At 43.4% G+C, this 19,118-nt stretch overlaps 1 protein-coding gene across 1 annotated transcript; it reads right to left on the bottom strand.

Annotated features, from left to right (window-relative positions):
- Positions 1-906: 906 nt before the first annotated feature.
- On the bottom strand, positions 907-1,389 carry TWIST2 (twist family bHLH transcription factor 2). Its single transcript, XM_043999554.1, has one exon. It carries the CDS (start codon positions 1,387-1,389, stop codon positions 907-909), a length of 483 nt encoding a protein of 160 aa, XP_043855489.1.
- Between the last annotated feature and the right edge of the window lie 17,729 nt (positions 1,390-19,118).

Genomic DNA, 19,118 nt, shown 5'->3' with positions numbered 1-19,118 from the left:
GCAGCCCCACACACCCAGCTTGGAGCCTTAGCACGGAAACAGAAACTGATTTTTACCATTTTTATTTTGAATGAAGCCCCAGCAGAGAACGGCTTGTCTGTGAGATCAGGGCTGCTTTTGTAAAGTGCCCCCAACCGTCCAGGAGACACCCAACCAAATCAGTGAAATCCCTCTAAGACAGTTTTATCAGAGCTGCCTCTTGCAGGACCCTGGGAGGCTCTGCTACAAACAGCAGCTGTTGTCCATCTTTGCTGTCACTGGGCTCTGCTGGTCGGGTCCTCTCATGCACAACCTCTCCCCCCACCCCCCAAGAAAGGAAAACACTCCTGTTTGTATAAGAAATGCCTTCTGGCTCTGTGGGAAGTTCTGTCCCCTTCCTCCATCTGTGGGTTGCCTCTTTCCTTCAGACTCCAGCCAACATGTCCCATCCACGGGGTAAAAGAAAGCAATGTCCTGTGGCCAGTCTGATGCCCCGGGTCTGACTTCCCTGCTTCTCCCTCATCCCTTTTGTTCTTAGAGGGGGAGCAAAGCCAAGCACTTATTCACCCAGTATTGGACAAAGCCCCAAACCAGAATGTCACGGACTCAAGAAGGTGCTAAGTAGCCTATGGCCTGGGACCAGGTCCTCCGAATTAGGAGGAGGGTTTCTGCGGGGCCACACCAGCCACCTGAGCCTTGCCTGCACCCTTGCAGAGGGCCGGGCCCTACAAGGAGGCTGGATTAAGAAGAGTCCAGAGGCCCAGCTATGCGGGAGGCCGAAGTGCCCAGTTATTTCTGCCCAGGCCAAGCCGGGGTGCCACCCGGGCCTGGTGTCGTTGAGAAAGAGGAGAGGGGCGGGGTGAGAAGAAAAGAACCAGGTACCTACCCCTTCCGCAGCTGGGCTTCTCGGGAGTCCTGGGGGCCGAGCTAATGGGATGCGGACATGGACCACGCACCTTCCATCCTCCACACAGAAAAGGCGTAACTGAGCCTCTCGTGGGCCACGTAGCTGCAGCTGGTCATCTTATTGTCCATCTCGTCGCTCTGAAGCACCTGGTAGAGGAAGTCTATATACCTGGCGGCCAGCTTCAGGGTCTGGATTTTGCTGAGTTTATCCGAGGGCAGAGTGGGGATGATCTTGCGCAGGGCTGCGAAGGCTTCGTTCAGAGACTGAGTCCTCTGCCTCTCCCGGACATTGGCCAAGATCCTCTGGCTCTGTAGCTCCTCATAGGACTGCGAGCTGGGGCTACCCTTCTTCCCCCGCTTGCCCGGGGTGGGGCTGCCATCTTCGCTGGATTTCTTGCTGTACCTCCTCTTCCTGCCAAATCTCTTGGGCTGCCTCTCCAGCTCCTCTTCGCTGGTGCCCAAGCTGTCCACGGGAGACACGGGAGAACTGGAGCTTTCCTCCATTCTTTCTGCAAGGAGGCAAGGGGAAGGAGGAAGGAAGCAAACTTAGGCAAACTCACTGCCTGCCCCTCTCCCTCTCTTTCCTTCTCTCTCCCTCTCTCTCCCTCTCTCTCTCACCCTCTCTCTCTCTCTCCTCTCCCTCCTTCCGTGTGTGTGTGTGTGTGTGTGTGTGTGTGTGTGTGTGTGTGAGGGCGGTGTGAGCGCGCGTGGAAGCCTCAATGTGTTTGAAATTCCTGAGACAGATCCTTTTGGAAAAACAGAAGTTTTGCTGACCCGACGTTTTCCAAGTTTCTCGAAAGTCTCTTATTTCAAGGACGGGTTGTGCAAAATTGAGGTCTTTGAGAGAGGAAGTTATTCTAACTTTTTTGGAAACTTTAGCTGGGCTCCGTTGCTAAATAGTTGTCAGAAGTGAGGGAGGTGCGGAGCCCAGCGCTGATTGGACGCCGGCGCAAGGGGGAGGAAAATGACTTTCTTTTCTTTCTTTCCTTCCCCCCCTCCTTCCCCCTCCCTCCCAGCTAAACTTTCACAGTTTTGGGTTACACTGAGCCGAAATCTGGGGAAGGCACCTCGAAAGGCTAACTGCTTCTCCCGTCCCTCTGCCCCCCTCTACCCTGGGAGGACCTTTAGCCCCCCGCCCCCGCCCCCAGCCCCCGCCCGGCCCTGGACACTCGCTGCCCGGCCCGGCCCGCCCGGGGGCCTCCCTCCAGGCCGACCCTGGCGGCGGCTTTGTTTTCTGGCTCGCCCGTTTCGGAAGTCCGGGCTGGGCTTCGGGGCTCTCCCGGTCCCTCAGCTGGGCTCTCCTCCCCTGTCTGGGGCCGGCTGGGTGACCGCGCTCCTGCACCGCTAACGCACCCAGTCTCGCTTGCCCCGGGAGTCCGGCGAGCGCAGAGCCGGGGCCGGAGCGGCCCGAGCCTGAGCGCCCGCCGCCGGGGGAGAGCTTCGGGAAGCTTCGGTCGGGATAGCGCCGTCGGGGATGAACTTGGCACGCTGAGGGCCCGCATCCCCACCGGGCATCCCGAGGGACCTAGGAGGGACCCGAGAGAGGAGGGGAAGGTTGAGCGGGCAGCGAGATAATAGATGGGAAGGCTATGGAAAGAAAGAAGGGGAGAGAGACCGGGAGGTAGAGAGAGAGGGGGAAAGGACATCTGAAAAGGGAGAGAAAGAAGACAGGGAAGCGATCAATTGCGAGTGAAAGAAAGGAAGAAGTGAGGAAGGGAGAGAAAAGATGAAAGAAAAAGGAGATAGAGTGTGAGGGAGAGGCAGAGAGAGAAGAAAGAAAAGAGAAAAAGAAAAGAATCCGCAAGAGGAGGGGAGTGAGTTGAGGAGCAAGAGAGAATTCAAGTGTACCATTCCCTGATCCCCGCTCCCCAAAAACCTTTCCCTCAGTCCTTGCCTGAGGTGCGAATCCACAAATAAAGCCCGATTTCTCCAAGTTTAAGTGGTGAAGACATTTAACGGTCACTTAGGAAAAACAACTTGTCAAGAGACCAGAAGTTCTGGGAAAGTCCTTTGTGTATCCTCCCCCCCCCCCACCTCGGTCCCCCAACAACTCGGACAACCCTAGACATCTAGTTAAACGAATTAGTCAAATCGGAACTTTCGATCCAGCTGTAAGGCACCACCACACATCACAGAAATGGAAGAGCCATGCATCTCTGTGAACTGTTGTTGTGTTTTTTCCCCCTCGTACCCAGAGCTGAAGATGCCAATGAAATGGCTGCTTTAAAAAATTCCTATATTTTAAGTGTGCAGCATTGTAAGCAAATGCTCGTTCAAGGGTCCCTTCAGTCCTTTTTGCAAACGCATTTCTGTCTTTCCGAAAAGTCCGCAGAAATACGAAAGCAATGAAAAGCAGGAGCTCGGGGGGCTGCCCTTCTATGTGCTTGCGTGGATTTCACTACCCTGCTTCGCAGATTCTGCCTTTCCCCAACTCTCTCACAATTCTTTCCCATAGCCTTCCAGTGAAACTTGGGGCAATGACTTTGGGGTAGGTAGGTAGCCTGGCTAATCTCAAACAGAGTTTACTTTGTGATGAGATTTTAAGGAGAGACGTTTTTCTGATGACCATTTCTAACCCCATTTCCCGGTCTGAAGGTGTCACTGGTGGGAAGGGGGGAGCCGCTTTGTTAACAAGAAACTGGGAAGAACAATCTAATTATGGCAGCCCAGTGATTCAAAAGAAACATTTGCTTTCTGAATTCTCCTTTCCGTCCTCGTCAAGTTCTATATACAGTATAACAAACTTCTAGAAAATGAGTTTGCTTAAAGAAAAAAAAATTGTATTCAGATCTTGCTGAAGATATTATCCCCCTACTTAACTATTTGGAGACATCGCTAATGTAGTTAGTGTGTTTCTTTCGGGCGATTGATAGAGCCAGACTCATACATGCAGAAAAGAACTGTGTGTGTTTCTAGTTTATCTCTCACTTCTGCACTAAACAGTTATTCCACATGTGGACCCCAAAGTTGCCAGAGTCGTTTGAAGTGGTTCAGTGTGATTTCTTTGTTTCACAGTTAGCTTTGGGCTCGAGGACTGGAGGTACTTTTACAGCTTTGATGCCTTTGAAAATATTCCCAGGTGACCAGGTCTCAATTAGGCGTTTGCCTAGTGCAGAACTGTCAAAGAAACTAGCCTGATCAAGGGAAAGGACTGCGCTGCTTGATTGGAACTGAAAGCCCCGCTCAGAATGAGCAACAAGAGAAGTGGGAGCGATTTTGTGCCGACTCCGATCTGCTCTGGCTGCTCTCAGAGCCAGCGCCTCACCGAAGAGCACGCTGGGCAGACAGACATTCGAAGAAAGGTCAGCGGCCGTCCTCAGCAAAGTACAGAGCTCACTTCCCTTTTCCTTTCTGCTTTTCTCTTTTTTTCCTACTCCTCTCCCCCTTTGCTTCAAGTTCTAAAAAGGAAGGAGATCCCCGATGCACAACTAGAGAGGTTAAATCATTTGTACAACTTTTGTGAACAGTTTGTTTCAGAAGAGGCATGGCTACGCAATAGCTGGGCTTCTGTGTGATGGGGTGCTGATACTCTTCACGAGGAACGGGACTTTCCAGGGACAGCCAGTTCGGCCTCATTTCTTTGAGCAGGACCTCAGTTTCCCCACCTAAAAAAACCCCGAAAACCCTGCCCTTTGTAAACACCCAACACGGAAGCAATAAGTGCTGGATGAATGGATGATTTTTTTTTAAGGAGCTGGAGAAAAAAAAATATCCGTTCCCAACATATGCTGTTTATGTGTCTCGCTGTCCTTCACAAATGTTACTAGAGTTGGAAGGCTATCCTTCCTTATTTAGCTTACATTTAGTGTCACCCCCAAGGTGAGCCTCAGTTTCCTCATCTGTCAAAAGGGAATAAGGAATGCAGCTACCACTCAGGGTTGTTATGGAGCGCCCGGCGAGCTAAGTCGGCAAAACACTTTGCACACTTTACAATCCCATGGAAATGCTTGCTGTGAGCTGGGGATTGGGTGTTCCCTTCCTGGCTTTGGAATGAATGACTGAAAGTCAAGGAATTCCTGAGGACCACAGAGGCTGCTTTCCACACCGTGCTTTGGCCTCCTCTAGTTCCTCCCTCCATTCAGGGTCAAAGGAAGAGTGAGTGCTCCCCACCTCCATGGCCTCTTTCTCCCTCTCCTCTGTCCTTTCCTCCACCTCTATCTTCCCCCTCCTATCTCTCCCCTCCTCCTCTCCCTTCCTCTCTCCCCTCCTCCTTTTCCCCTCCTCCTTCCTCCTCCCCCAAACTAGGGAAGCATCAAAAAGGTTCTTGACAAGCTGGCTCTTTTTTATAGCAGAGACAGTTCATCATTGGGTTTAATGGCAAAGCTGCTTCCATGGAAAGTCCAGTGACAGGGATCTTTGAGGGAGCAGCTCCCGCCCCCCCCCCCCAGTGCCTGCACTTCTTGAGCTGTTAATGGAGCCGTGAGAACTGAGAGCTGCCCCTCAGAGGACTGCAGAAAGGGACCTGGAGCCACATCTGGGGCAAATCGAACTTTCCCTTTCAAAGCCAGGATGGGGCATGTCCTAGGAGGAAGGAGGGGAGCTCAACACTTTGTAGATGTGTTCTAGGGACTCCTTAAAGCAATTGAAGCTTAGCATCCAGGAGGAAAGGAGAGGGGAGGGGAGGGGAGGAGAGTAGAGGAGAGGGGAGGGGAGGAGACAGGAGTGGGGTAGGTTTTAGAGTTCAAAATTCCACGTTCAATCATACCTCTGCCACTTCCTTTCCTGTGCCACACTGGTCAAGTTGCTTGACCCCTCTGTGTATCATCTGGAAAATAAGGGGAGTTGGATTAGATGTACTCTGAGGAGCTCCCAGTTCTAAATCCTGTGGTCCTAAATCCCTCTGATGGATCCTAGATACTTTTACAATCAGTGGAAACATGAAAAAGACAGAAAAGTGATGACTATTCCCTGAATGCAGCATATTTACCATAAAGTCTTTAAACATAAAATGTGAATGTTCCATCTGGGAAAAATGTGCAGGACTCTGCAATTGACATTCTTTCATCTACTTATATATTTTGTTGGAAGAGCAGAAAATGGATGCTTTATATGCATATTGATATTCCTCAAGTTATTCCTGAGGTGAATGAACACATGCTATTTCTTTTTAAAAATTTTAAAGTAATAAACATTTTTATTTATAGTTTTGGATTCCAATTTTTATCCCTCCTTCTTTCCCTCCCCTCCCTCCTCCTTGAGGCAGTAAGCAATCAGATATAGATGATAAGTGTACAATTATGTGAAACATTACCATATTAGTCATTTTCCATAAGAAAACTTGAAAATAAGAAAAAAAATGAAAGAAAGTGAAAAACAGCCTGCTTCAGTCTGTGTTCCATCAATATCAGTTCTTTCTTTGGAGGTGTATGTTTCATCAATAGTCCTTTGGGATTGCCTTGAATCATTGCATTGCTGAGAACAGTTAAGTCATACCCAAGTCTTCATCAAACAATATTGCTGTCTCTGTGTACAACGTTCTCTTGGTTCTGCTCACTTCACTACACATTAGTTCATATAAGTCTTTCTATGTCTTTCTGAAATCATCCTAATGCATGTTATTTCGATCAATAAATCTACATTCCATTTATTAAGCACCTACTCTGTGTCAGGTATTGTGCTGAATGCTGGGGTTACAAAGAATGGCAAAGATATAGTCCCTGCCTTCAAGGAGTTTATAATCTAGCTGGCAGCAAAGGAAAGGGAAACAATGTGTATGGAAATAAATGCCTATAAGATATATGATGAAAATTAATCTTAGAGGGAAGGCACAAACATTTAGGGAAAAGAGGGGATGTGGAATAAATGAAGATATGGGGTCTCTTGGCAGTTTTCAGCTTCAGTCAGTATTCAATGGGAAGTTGGATTCATTTAGAAAATGCCTGCAGGTCAAGGTGATGGGTCAGGGACATCGTGTCTGTGAAGGGCTCTCAGCCCATGGGTGGTCAGTTAAATGTTTTTAAAGAAGAGGAAAAAATTGAAGGCAAAGGCATTCAAAAGAAAAATTGAACAATCTTTGCATCAACTTGAGCAGACATTTTTACATATCATATCTAATTAAGATAAATCCTTTCACTGCTGTTGTTGTTTGCCCCTCATTCCCAAAGAGGACCATGACTTTGGGATGAGGCTATGACTTGCAGTGAATTCGATTGAAGTGAGGGAGGGCTGTGCAAGGTCACCAGCCTCATGATTTCTTCCAGAGCCACTTGGGTCCAGTGACAAGATACACATCAGGGCAACAAGATAGACCCAGATGTTTAAGGCAATTGGGGTTAAGTGACTTGCCCAGGGTCACATAGCTAGTAAGTGTCTGAAGTTTGAATTCAAATCCTTTCACCTTCAGGGCCAGCACTCTACTCACTGCACCATGGAGCTGCCCCTTTCCCTCTGAGACTTTTTCCAACTGACCCTGGATAGATCTTGTTTGTGAGTGGCTGTTTGAAGGGCACCTCAGTCACTAGACCAGGAGCTTCTGGAAATCAGTGATTGATTTTTGCCTTCCCTTCTATCCCCAGTGTTTAGCACAGTTCCTGGAACATAGCAGGCTCTTGATAGATGCTTATTGACTTGTTGACTTAAATGCTAAAATTAAAGCACTTTATAGGGGTGATCTCATACCCCCATTTTACAGGTAAAGAAGCCAAGGCTCAGATAGATGGAGTATCTTGTCTGTGGTTATAGAGCCAGCATGTCCTGCTGGCAGGTTTTGAATCCAGCTCTTTCTTACTGGGTGAGATGCTTTGGTGCAATGGAAAGAATTCTGTGTATTCCCCATGACAGCTACTCTGATCATTCAAGAGACTATGGACGGAGAATTGGGAGGAACCTCAATGGGCTCTGGTTCTGGTCCAACCCATTCAAAGAAGGAATACCCACTCTAACACGCCCAGCAGATCTAATCTTTAGCATTTTCATTCACAGTTGATCACCTAAAATTAAGAGAATTAATAGTGAAAGAAAACATTTCTTTGAAGATGCGATATGCCACATGATCATTGATGGAGTTCCTCCTCCCTGCCATCTGTGGACTTTCAGGAAAACCCAGCTTGGTCTCTGTCCTTTGGAATCTGCCAATTTCCCTTAGACAGTGGTGATCAATTCTCTAAAAGGAGTACTTCCACAAAGAAACCTCAACTCTCAGAAGCTTGATGGGACTGGTAGAATATGCAGCATGACCCACCATTGATATTTCTGATGGACACCTGGAGGTCCTCTCTCTATCTTCCTGGTCAGCTTGCTCCATGCTTCCAGTGTAAGCCTGGCTTAAAGTCTGGAGCATGTTCCATAAGACCCTTCTCACTGGTGGAGAGAATGATGACTCAGCATTTGTGGTAGGCGCAGAATTCTTAGGAGAGCTTTGGAAAAAGAAAGACCATCTTTATTCTCGCTTGGAGAGACCGAGAATCCTGCTATCAGACCCTTTTCAGAGAAAGAACCGTGGAGAAAGAAGGGGAGAATACTTTGCTCAGTGGCAGACACATAGGGGAAAAACTGGCTCTACAACATGGCTCTACTTTCCAGCTTGCCTTCAAGGAGACTCCCTTTGGGTGGGATCTGGGGCTCTTGCTCTTGGTTGAGTGAGATCTCAACTTGCTCCCATTAGAAGGATTCATTCACTCATGCATTTTCTCATGTTCTATGCTATAGGACTTCTCTGCTTTCTAATGCTATATCTGCTTGGATAAATAGATTTATTGATTCTTCATTATATGTGGTCTTCTGTGGAACTAGAACTTAATGGCAAAAAGTTCAAGCTTGAATGTGTAAGCTTGGTTAGCCACACCAGGGTAGTTATGGCATTGTTGCTTTTGAACCTTAAAAAATCATGCTCTAGAACAGAGATATTTAGGGTGGCAGGCAGACAAATTTTCAGGACTGGTCCCCATTCTCAGAGGAGAATGGAGCATAAAGATTCATGTGTACTTTTCCCATCCCTCTCTAGGAAGAATAAAACTTTCTCTTGGAGAGGGGTAGGCAAGATTCTAGAGACATCTATCAATGCCTCCCCATGAGCTACATTTAGACAACCCAAGTAGACACACACCTCTTTTTTATATCACAAAAGTATTTTGTTATTTTCTAGTTACATGTAGAGATAGTCTTCAACATTTGTTTTCCTAAGATTTCTAGTTTCAAATATTTCTCCCTCTATCCCCTCCCTCCCCACTCCCCAAGACAGCAAGCAATCTGATATAGGTTATATATGTACAATCACTAGCTGTGTGACCCTGGGCAAGTCATTTAACCCCCTTTTTTTTGGTGGGGCAATGGGGGTTAAATGACTTGCCCAGGATCACACAGCTAGTGAGTGTCAAGTGTCTGAGGCCGGATTTGAACTCAGGTACTCCTGAATCCAGGGCCAGTGCTTTATCCACTGTGCCACCTAGCTGCGCCCGTACAATCACATTAAAAACATTTCTGCTTTAGTCACGATGTGAAAGAAGAATCAGAGCAAAAGGGAAAAACCTCAAAAAAGACAAACAAAAAAAGTAGAAATAGTATGTCTCAATCTGCATCTAGATTCCACAGTTCTTTTTTTTCTAGATTTGGAGAGCATTTTCCATCATGAATCCTTTGGAATAACCTTGGACCCTTGTATTGCTGAGAAGAGTCAAGTCTATCACAGTTGATCAACACATAATGGTGCTGATACTGTGTTCAATGTTCTCCTGGTTCTGCTCATCTCATTCATCATCAGTTCATGCAAGTCCTTCCAGGTTTCTCTGAAATCTGCCTGCTCATCGTTTCTTATAGCACAATAGAATTCCATTACATTCATATACTACAACTTGTTCAGCCATTCCCCAATTGATGAGCATCCCCTCAATTTCCAATTCCTTGACACCACAAAAAGAACAGCTATAAATATTTTTGTACATGTGGGTCCTTTTCCCTTTTTTATGATCTCTTTGGGAAAAAAGACCTAATAGTAGGTATTTCTGGGTCAAAGGGTATACACAGCTTTATAGCCCTTTGGGCATAGTTCCAAACTGCTCTCCAGAATGGTTGGATCAGTTCACAGCTCCACCAGCAATGCATTAGTGTTCCACAGCTTCTCTAACAGTTTTTCCACAGCTTCTCCAACATTTATTATTTTCTTTTTTTGTCCTATTAGCCAATCTGATAGGTGTCAGGTGATACTTCAGAGTTGTTTTAATTTGCGTTTCTCTAATCAATAGTGATTTAGAGCATTTTTCATATGGGAATAGATAGCTTTGATTTCTTCATCAGAAAATTGTCTGTTCATATCCTTTGACCATTTCTCAATTGGAGAATGACTTGGATTCTTATAAATTTGATTTAGTTCCCTAGAACTCATTTTAGAAATGAGACCTTTATCAGAAGTACTGGCCATAAAAATTGTTTCCAAGCTTTCTGCATCCCTTATAATTTTGGATGCATTGTTTCTGTTTGTACAAAACCTTTTTAATTTAATGTAATCAAACTCACCCATTTTGTATTTCATAATATTCTCTATCTCTTGTTTGGTCATAAACTGTTCTCCTTTCCATAAATCTATGAGGTAAACTATTCCTTCCTCTCCTAATTTACCTATGGTATCATCTTTTATGTCTAAATCATGTACCCATTTTGACCTTATTTTAGTATTAGGTGTAAGATGCTGGTCTATGCCTAGTTTCTGTCATACTATCTTCCAGTTTTCCCAGCAGTTTTTGTCAAATACTGAGTTCCTATCCCAGAAGCTGGGGTCTCTGGGTTTATCAAACAGTACATTACTTAAGTCATTTAATACTGTAGACACACACTTCTTACATGGGCAGCACACACCCCTTACACCAGCATAGTGTCATGGAAAACACTCCCAACCCATTGACTCCAGACTTCTCTCTCTAGTAAGGACTAATTCCTATGACTACCAGTCTGGTAGCTGCACTCCCATCATTTCATCTTGCAATCTGCAACCTTATTTAGCTTCATTAACTGCTAATTGGGGGACAAGTTGGAAGAAGCCTTCATATGACTCACTATTTGACGGAAACTGGTGGGGAAACTGGAAAATAGTATGACAGAAACTAGACATAGACTAATATCTTACACAATTAAAATAGGTACATGATCTAGTCATAAAGAGTGATACCATGGACAAATTAGAAAAGGAAGGAATAGTTTACTTGTCAGATCTATGGAGAGGGGAAGAATGTATGACCAAAGATGAGATAAAGAACATTATGAAATGCAAAATGGATCATTTTGATTACATTAAATTAAAAAGGTTTTGCATGAACAAAACTAATGTAACAGAAATTAGAAAGAAGGAAAGCTGGTAAATGATTTTCACAGCCAGTGTTTCTGATAAAACCCTAATTTCTAAAATATATAGAGAACTGAATCAAATACAAGTCATTCCCCAATTGAGAAATGGTCAAAGTATATGAATAGGCAGTTTTCAGATAAAGAAATTAAAGCTATCAACAACCATATGAAAAAATGCTCCAAATCACTATTGATTAGAGAAATGCAAATTAAAACAACTTTGAGCTACCACCTCACACCTATCAGATTAGCTAATATGACAAAAAAGGAAAATGATAGATGTTGGAGAATATGTGGGAACACTGAAACACTAATTCATTGTTGGTGGCATTGTGAACTGATCCAACCATTCTGGTGAGCAATTTTGAATCATTCCCAAAAGGCTATAAAACTATGCATGCCCAGGGGCAGCTAGGTGGCACACTAGATAAAGCACTGGCCCTGGGGTCAGGAGTACCTGAGTTCAAATCCGGTCTCAGACACTTAACACTTACTAGCTGTGTGACCCTGGGCAAGTCACTTAACCCCAATTGCCTCACTAAAAAAACCAAAAAACCAAAACAAACAAACAAACAAACTGTGCATGCCTTTGACCCAGAAATACTACTACTAGGTCAATATCCCAAAGAGATCATAAAAAAGGGAAAAGGATACACCTGTACAAAAATATTTATAGCTGCTTTTTTATGGTGGCAAAGAATTGGAAATTGAAGGAATGCCCATCAATTGAGGAATGGCTAACAAGTTGTGTATATGAATGTAATGGAATACTGTTATGCTGTAAGAAACAATGAGCAAGAGGAGTTCAGAGAAACCTGGAAGGACTTGTATGAACTGATGCTGAGTGAGATGAACAGAACCAGGAGAACATTGTAAACAATATCAGTCACATTGTGTGATGATCAACTGTGATAGACTTAGCTCTTCTCAGCAATACAATGATCCAAAACAATATCAAAAGATTCATAGTGGAAAATGCTCTTCACATCCAGAAAAAGAACTATGGAGTCTGAATGCAGATCAAAGCAGACAATTTTCCCCTTTGTTGTTGTTTTTTATTGTTGTTTCTTCATTCTTGTGTTTTTTTCTTTTGTTCTGATTTTTCTCTTACAACATGACTAATATGGAAATATGTTTAACATGATTGTAATGTATAACCTATATCAGATTGCTTGCTGGCTTTGGGAGGGGGAGGGAAGGAAAAGAGGAAGAAAAGTTTGGAACTCAAAATCTTACAACAATGAATGTTAAAAACTATCTTTACATGTAATTGGAAAAATACTCTTTTTAAAAAGAAGTCCTCATATGGTACCCTAAAAACATAGGAGGTAGGAATAAAAGTCTTTCCTCCATTTCAGGGGTACAAAAGTATCCAGCCATTGCTGGGGAGCTCTAGTGAATAAAGACCTAGGATCTCAGACCTACAACTAGATGGGACCTTTGAACACATCAAATCCAACTTCCTTATTTTACCCTTGAGGAAAATGAGACCCAAGTTAGTTTACAGAACTGTATCACAGGTTTGGAGTAGGACAGGAGAGTCTATACCCCATGGGTAGATGAAAGAATCTTAGGAGTTAAGGTCCTTGAAATTAGAGATGGTTCCATTCTTTGTTTTTGCATTCCTAGGGCATAGCACTGTGCTTGGCACTATATAACTGCTTGTTGATTGATTCAGAGACAAAGCCCCTCACTTTACAGATGAGGACAGTGTGGCAGAGGTAAGGGCAATGAATCCTCCAAATTCTTGAACAGAAAACTTGGTGCCATGGTCCTACAATCCTGTGATTGTCCTTTTGGTGTTATCTCTGCTGACATAGCATTCTTCCTGGGTAGTCTGGAATACACGTGACTCAAAGCATTTCCTGTAGATATACATGATAATAACATACTGCTACAGACAATTGAGACAGGTGGAAAAACTATGATTCTCCTTATCTTATGGATATAAAATCAGGAGTTCAGAGAAGAGTCATTAGCTTAAGGTCACACAGCAAATAAGCATTGTTGTTATTCACTTGTGTCTAACTCTTTGTATCTCCATTTGGGGTTTTCCTGGTAAAGATACTAGAGTGGTTTGCCATTTCCTTCTGGAGCTCATTGTACAGATAAGGAAACTGAGGCAAACAGGGTTAAGTGACTTGCTCAGGGTCACACAGCTAGTAAGTGTCTGAGGCTAATTTGAACTCAGGGAGTTTAGTCTTCCTGATTCCAGGAGTGGTACTCTAACTACTGTACTCCCTAGCTGCCCCTGAAGTAAGTGTCAGAATGAACCAATTCAAACTCAGATTTCTGTATTTCAAATCTGGTCTGTTTTTCATGCCATCTGTCCTTTAATGCAGAGGTGAGCCCCCCTCCCCCCCAATCCAACTACCAACAGTAATAAAAAAAAAAAGCAAAATTCGACCATGTTTCCTAGAACATCTGTATGGGATTGGAGAGACAGAATGGTGTGGGGAAAGAAAGAGCACACTGAGAGGACCTCCAAGGCCATCCAGCCCAAATCTCTCATTTTACAGATGAGGACACTGAGTCTCAGGAATTTTAAGTGACTTGCCCAAGGTTATCACATGGCATCAGAAGTGAAGCCAGTGCTTTTTTGGACTTAGAACCAGCCTGCCTGGGAATGAAAAGACCACATTCTAGTCCGAGGTCTACCACTGAACACATCATGTGACCTTGGACAAGTCCTTTCCTTTCAGCTTCCTCCTTTGTTAAATGAGGAGGGTTTGCTAGATGATCTCTAAGGTGTGCTCTAACTTAAGATTCAATGATCTGAAGATGAGAAGTGCACAAAGAGGATGATGGCAGCGTCCCTTGAATTGTCTGGCTTCATGACCTTGAATGAGTCCTTTCATTCTCTGGGTTTCATTTTCTTTCTCTATATAACGGGGGCCTGTGGAACCAGATGGCTTGAAGGTTCCTTCTCACTCTTGCTCTGTTATCCTATGACACTCAGATAACCTTTAAAGTCTCTTCTACCTCTGGATCCAGTAATTTAGAAGTATTCTTTTGCTAATCACAGGAAAGGAGAAGATGACCACCCAATCACTGTGATTTGAAGGGGAGCCAAAGGCCCCGATGCTGCCATATATCTCCTCTTTCCATGACACCATCTTCCCCTCCTACCTGGATGGAGATTCTCACCATTTGTCTCAGTCTCTTCGTTAAGACAACAAAGTCAGAGTCATTGTCTCTAAAAGGCATGTCACCTTGTTGGGATGTCAATCACCAAGGGAGGCTGGAGGCAAAGAGCTAATAAAATTTTATTGAGGGCATTCTGCATCAGAACCTTCCTGACCAGTGCTTGACCTTTGTGAGGCACTCTGTCCCCTTCCCTCTTTCTTCCTTCAAATTCTTTCATTGGGCTATGCAAAGGCCATGTGATGTAGTAGAAAGAACTTTGGTCTAGGCTTCAGAAGCTCTGGGTTCTAGTTCACAATCTGCTTCCAACTATGCTATGTTACCAGGGGCAAGTAATGACTTCTTCAATCTTCAGTTTCTCCTTCTATAACACTGGGATTAATAATACCTGGACACCCTATCTCACAGGGTTATTGTAAAGATTAAATGGGATTGAAAAAATTTGTCTCACAGGATGTTGTGAATATCATTGGGGGTTGGATTAGCTGATTTCTAATGCCTCTTCAAGATTGAAAGTTTTGATACTATGACCCTGTATCAACAGTCTTCTAATTTTACTACAGGTATTGTTTCTATGTCTTTTAGAAGGAGTAGAAAATTGAGGAGAGTGACAATTTAGCTGTAATCTGGAGAGTGTTAACTGCCATGTCTATATCAAGACTATGTGAGGTTTACAGAAGGAAAGGACTAAGAGATGTCTTTTCCTCAGAGACTGATGGAATTAACTGATATCTTTGAAGGAAAACCAGAAAAACTAGAGACCTTTCCTGAGAGAACTGAGTTTAATTCTGATGGTGTGGAGAAGGTATCCTAAAGAGAATTTTTGATAGATTTTGCTGTCCCAAGAGATGAATGGCGAAACTGTGTCCCAGATTTGAAGAGAAGTCAAAAGTTGTAGGTGATGCTTAGAGGTAACACGAAGAATGATTATTCTCACTGTGCTACATTATTTAAATATGTTACAGCACTAGTTACACTGAGGTTTGTTTAAACTGTTGAGGTTGGGGTAGGGGGAAGAGTTGAAAGTGAGAAAAATGATAGAAAAGGTATAGGAAGAGAAATTACTCCAATTTACTTTTTAATTCGGGATGAGAGCTTAGAGCAAATTGATTAACTAATGAGGGAGATTATATAGTTCTATTTATTTATGAGGAAATATCAGAGCATAGCTCTCTGTTGCCTTAGAACTAAGGTAATAAATTAACAATGTAATGAATCAAATAGAAAATTGAGAGGTGGGGCTTTGGTGTGTCTGTAAACCAATGTAATGCACCCCACAGCTCAGCTCAGCTAAACTGAGCTACTTGGGAGATCATCTTTGAAGCCTGCTACAATCCTCTGAACCATAAAGGACATGATTATTTTTTTACAAAGGAGGAAGAGGAAGAGGATAATGGTGATGACAGCTCAGGGAGGACTTGAGACTTGTTTTCTAGTATTTTAAAGTTTGTCTGGGGGAAAAGGTTTGGACCTGGTCTAACGGGCTTCACAGGGGAAGCAAAGAACAATTGGTGGAAGTTGTAGAGTGGTCAATTGCAGCACGATGTCTGGAAAAACTTCCTAACAATTAGAGGGACCAGAAATGGAATGGGCTGTCTCAAAGGGTTAGGAGTTCAGAGCATTTTAGATTTTTTTTTCTAGCAGAAAGGGATAGGAGGCATCATCTAGTCGTTTTCTCTTCTTTTTCAAATCAGAAAAAATGAGCATTAGAGAAAGAAACTGGTTTGGTAAAGGTCACGGGGCTAGTTTGGCAGGGACTTGTTTAGGTACTGATTGGACTAGATGACGTCAAAGATCATTTCTGCAGAGCAACAATGCCCACTCTTCCCACCCCCACTCTGGGTCTCTGTCTCTCTGTCTCTGTCTGTTTGTCTGTCTGTCTGTCTCTGTCTCTTTCTCACACACACACACACACACACACACACACACACACACACACACCCTGGCTCTTACTATAGCCAATCTTGTGCTGTTGGGCTCTAAGTAAAATGAGGATAATGATGCAGAGATTACCTTGCAGAACTATTCTAAGATTCGAATGAAATGATGTGCATAAGTATTTCATAAGCTTTACCAATATCTCTCTTAGACCCCAGGCCAGGCCATTCAAATGGAATGTCTTTAGGAGGCTCTGGAGAGAGTCCCTCGCCCCTCAGTGGTAGTCATGTTCTCTCTGGTTTGGGCAGGTGGAATATTCATTAGGGCTACAACAGGGGCCACTCTGCCATAAGTGAGAAGGCTGGCAAGACAAAATGAAAACATATTTTAGGAGTTGGAAACTCAAAGCATGCAAAATATTTTACTTTCATTTCATTCCCCACCCCATCCACACTTTATGTTTTTTGAAGGATATGTGGTTGGGGAGATGGAAGGTTGATTTGCTCTTGGTTAGTTGTGAACTTAGGTACAAAGGCAGTGAGCTGTTTGAAAAGAGTACTGGGCTTGGAGTCAGGAGGCTTATGTTTGAAACACTGACAGTTACTGCCCAAGTTACTTTGAGGAGGTGCTTCTCAGGTTCCTCATCTGTGAAATGAAAAGAATACATTTTATTTCCTTCTCAGCTATATCCTGGTTCAAGTGACTCTTTGGGCCAACCTTCTGTTCAAATTCATATCCTTGAGTGCCAATCCAACATGTCTTTCTTTTTGTTTGTTTATTTGTTTGTTTTTTGTTTTTTGTTTTTTTTAGTGAGGCAATTAGGGTTAAGTGACTTGCCCAGGATCACACAGCTAGTAAATGTTAAGTGTCTGAGGCCAGATTTGAACTCAGGTACTCCGGACTCCAGGGCTGGTGTTCTATCCACTGCGCCATCTAGCTGCACCCAACATGTCTTTCTAACAAACCAAGTCTGTTTACATGTGATTTCAAAAGAGAAATTGCTTTGAATGGAATAGAATAACTAAATAACCAGGAATTATTTCCCCCATATAAAAAGGGACAAAATCTCTTGCAGATTCCCATACCAACAGTGGGGGAAGGAACATGCATCCTTAGAAAATGAAGAATCCTAGGAAGATGCCTCTCATAGGGTTGTTTTAAATGACAACAACACTTTTGGGGGGGGGCAGGGCAATGGCAGTTAAGTGACTTGCTCAGGGTCACACAGCTAGTAAGTGTCAAGTGTCTGAGGTCAGATTTGAACTCAGGTACTTCTGAATCCAGGGCCAGTGCTTTATCTATCCATTGAGCCACCTAGCTGCTCTTGACAACAACACTTTTTAAAAATTGTGAATTAATCAATAGTCCAGTTAATGTTTCAGTATTCAAAGAGGATTGTCTAAGATGTTGTAAACTTTCTCATTTGTACTTTTACTGATCTTTGTTTTGTAAATCACCAACATTTCTCAAGGTATCCATCCTGTATCTCCCAGAGAAATTTTCCTTATAAAGAACAATAAAAGATGAAAAAAAAAGTTAAGCAAAACTAATCGATGTATCAAGAATGTCTGAAATTACATGTAGTGTTCCTTACTTATTGTGCCTTAACTCTTTTTTTGTGTGTGCTGGGCAATGGGGGTTAAGTGAGTTGCCCAGGGTCATATAGCTAGTGAGTGTCAAGTGTCTGAGGCTGGATTTGAACTCAGGTCCTCCTGAATCCAGGGCCAGTGCTCTATCCACTGCGCCACCTAGCTGTCCCCTGTCTCTTACCTCTTGCAAAGGTGTGTGTGTGTGTGTGTGTGTATTTCACATAACAAATCAATTAATTTAAAAAGAGTTATTCCCCAAATAGGAGGAGCTATCTCAAAATGTGACAAGTTTCCCTTCTCTTGAAGTTGTCAAGCAAAGGCTGAGTATATGGTGGACAAAAATTCTATTGAAGTATAATTTAGGCTAGATGACCTCTGGGGACCCTTCCCACTCTGAAACTCTGTGATCTTTTTATAAAACTAGATGGTCTCTGAAGTCGTTTCCATATTTCATACCTTTTTCTCATGTCTCCTTTGGGGCTAAGCTTGGTCTTAGTAATTTTGCAACATTCACTTTTGATTGTTTTTATTGTTTGTTCTTTCCATTTCCATTGTTATAGTCATTGTGTATATCATTTTTATAGGTTTGCTTACTTCAATTTGTATCAATTCATCCACAATTTCCTAATGTTTCTCTGCATCCATCATATTGTTTCTTATAGCACAGTCATATTCCATCACATCCACATACCATATTTTGTTCAGCCATTTCTAATTGAAGGGAATCAAATTATTTCATGTTCTTTGCTACTTAAAAAAATGATGTTATAAATATGTCAATGTCTATGGGGTTTATGTGATCTGAAAATGTGATTGCCCCTTTGAACAGTATTTCCCTTGATGTTCTTGATTCTTTGTTCATTCAAATGAATTTTTATCATTTTGTCTTGCTCTTTAAGGTGTCCCCTCAGTGATTTTATTGGCATGCCATTCACTAAATTTGTAACACAATTTGGTAGTATTTTCATTGTTATTATATTGGAATGGCTCATATATGAAGACTGACAATCCCTTCTATTATATCTAGTAGTAGGCTTCCACCAGTTGCAGGTGACCATGGATCAATGCCCTGAAGAGCCACAGGCCACAGTGTGGCTGTGCAGACCTATACGGGAGCCACAGCTCCTGCTGCAACCAAGACATTGGAAAACTGTGCTCCCTGTTGCCTGTCGGTTCCTGCGTCTCATTCGTTTTTTTTCCTCCTGAGCTTGAAGGCCCATCTCAGCTGCATGCAAGTTGCTCCTGAGTACTTAACTCCATTCGGCTCGGTTCTTGTCCATCTCCTTCCAGCTGCTGATGTCTATTCTCAGAGCCCTCAAGTCTCGCTTGCATACATCTCTGTAGTGA

Source organism: Dromiciops gliroides, chromosome 4 (assembly GCF_019393635.1).
Source record: "Dromiciops gliroides isolate mDroGli1 chromosome 4, mDroGli1.pri, whole genome shotgun sequence".
NCBI classification, from domain to species: domain Eukaryota; kingdom Metazoa; phylum Chordata; class Mammalia; order Microbiotheria; family Microbiotheriidae; genus Dromiciops; species Dromiciops gliroides.
Note: the sequence above shows the minus strand (reverse complement) of the source record. Positions and strands in the feature narration are given on the sequence as shown.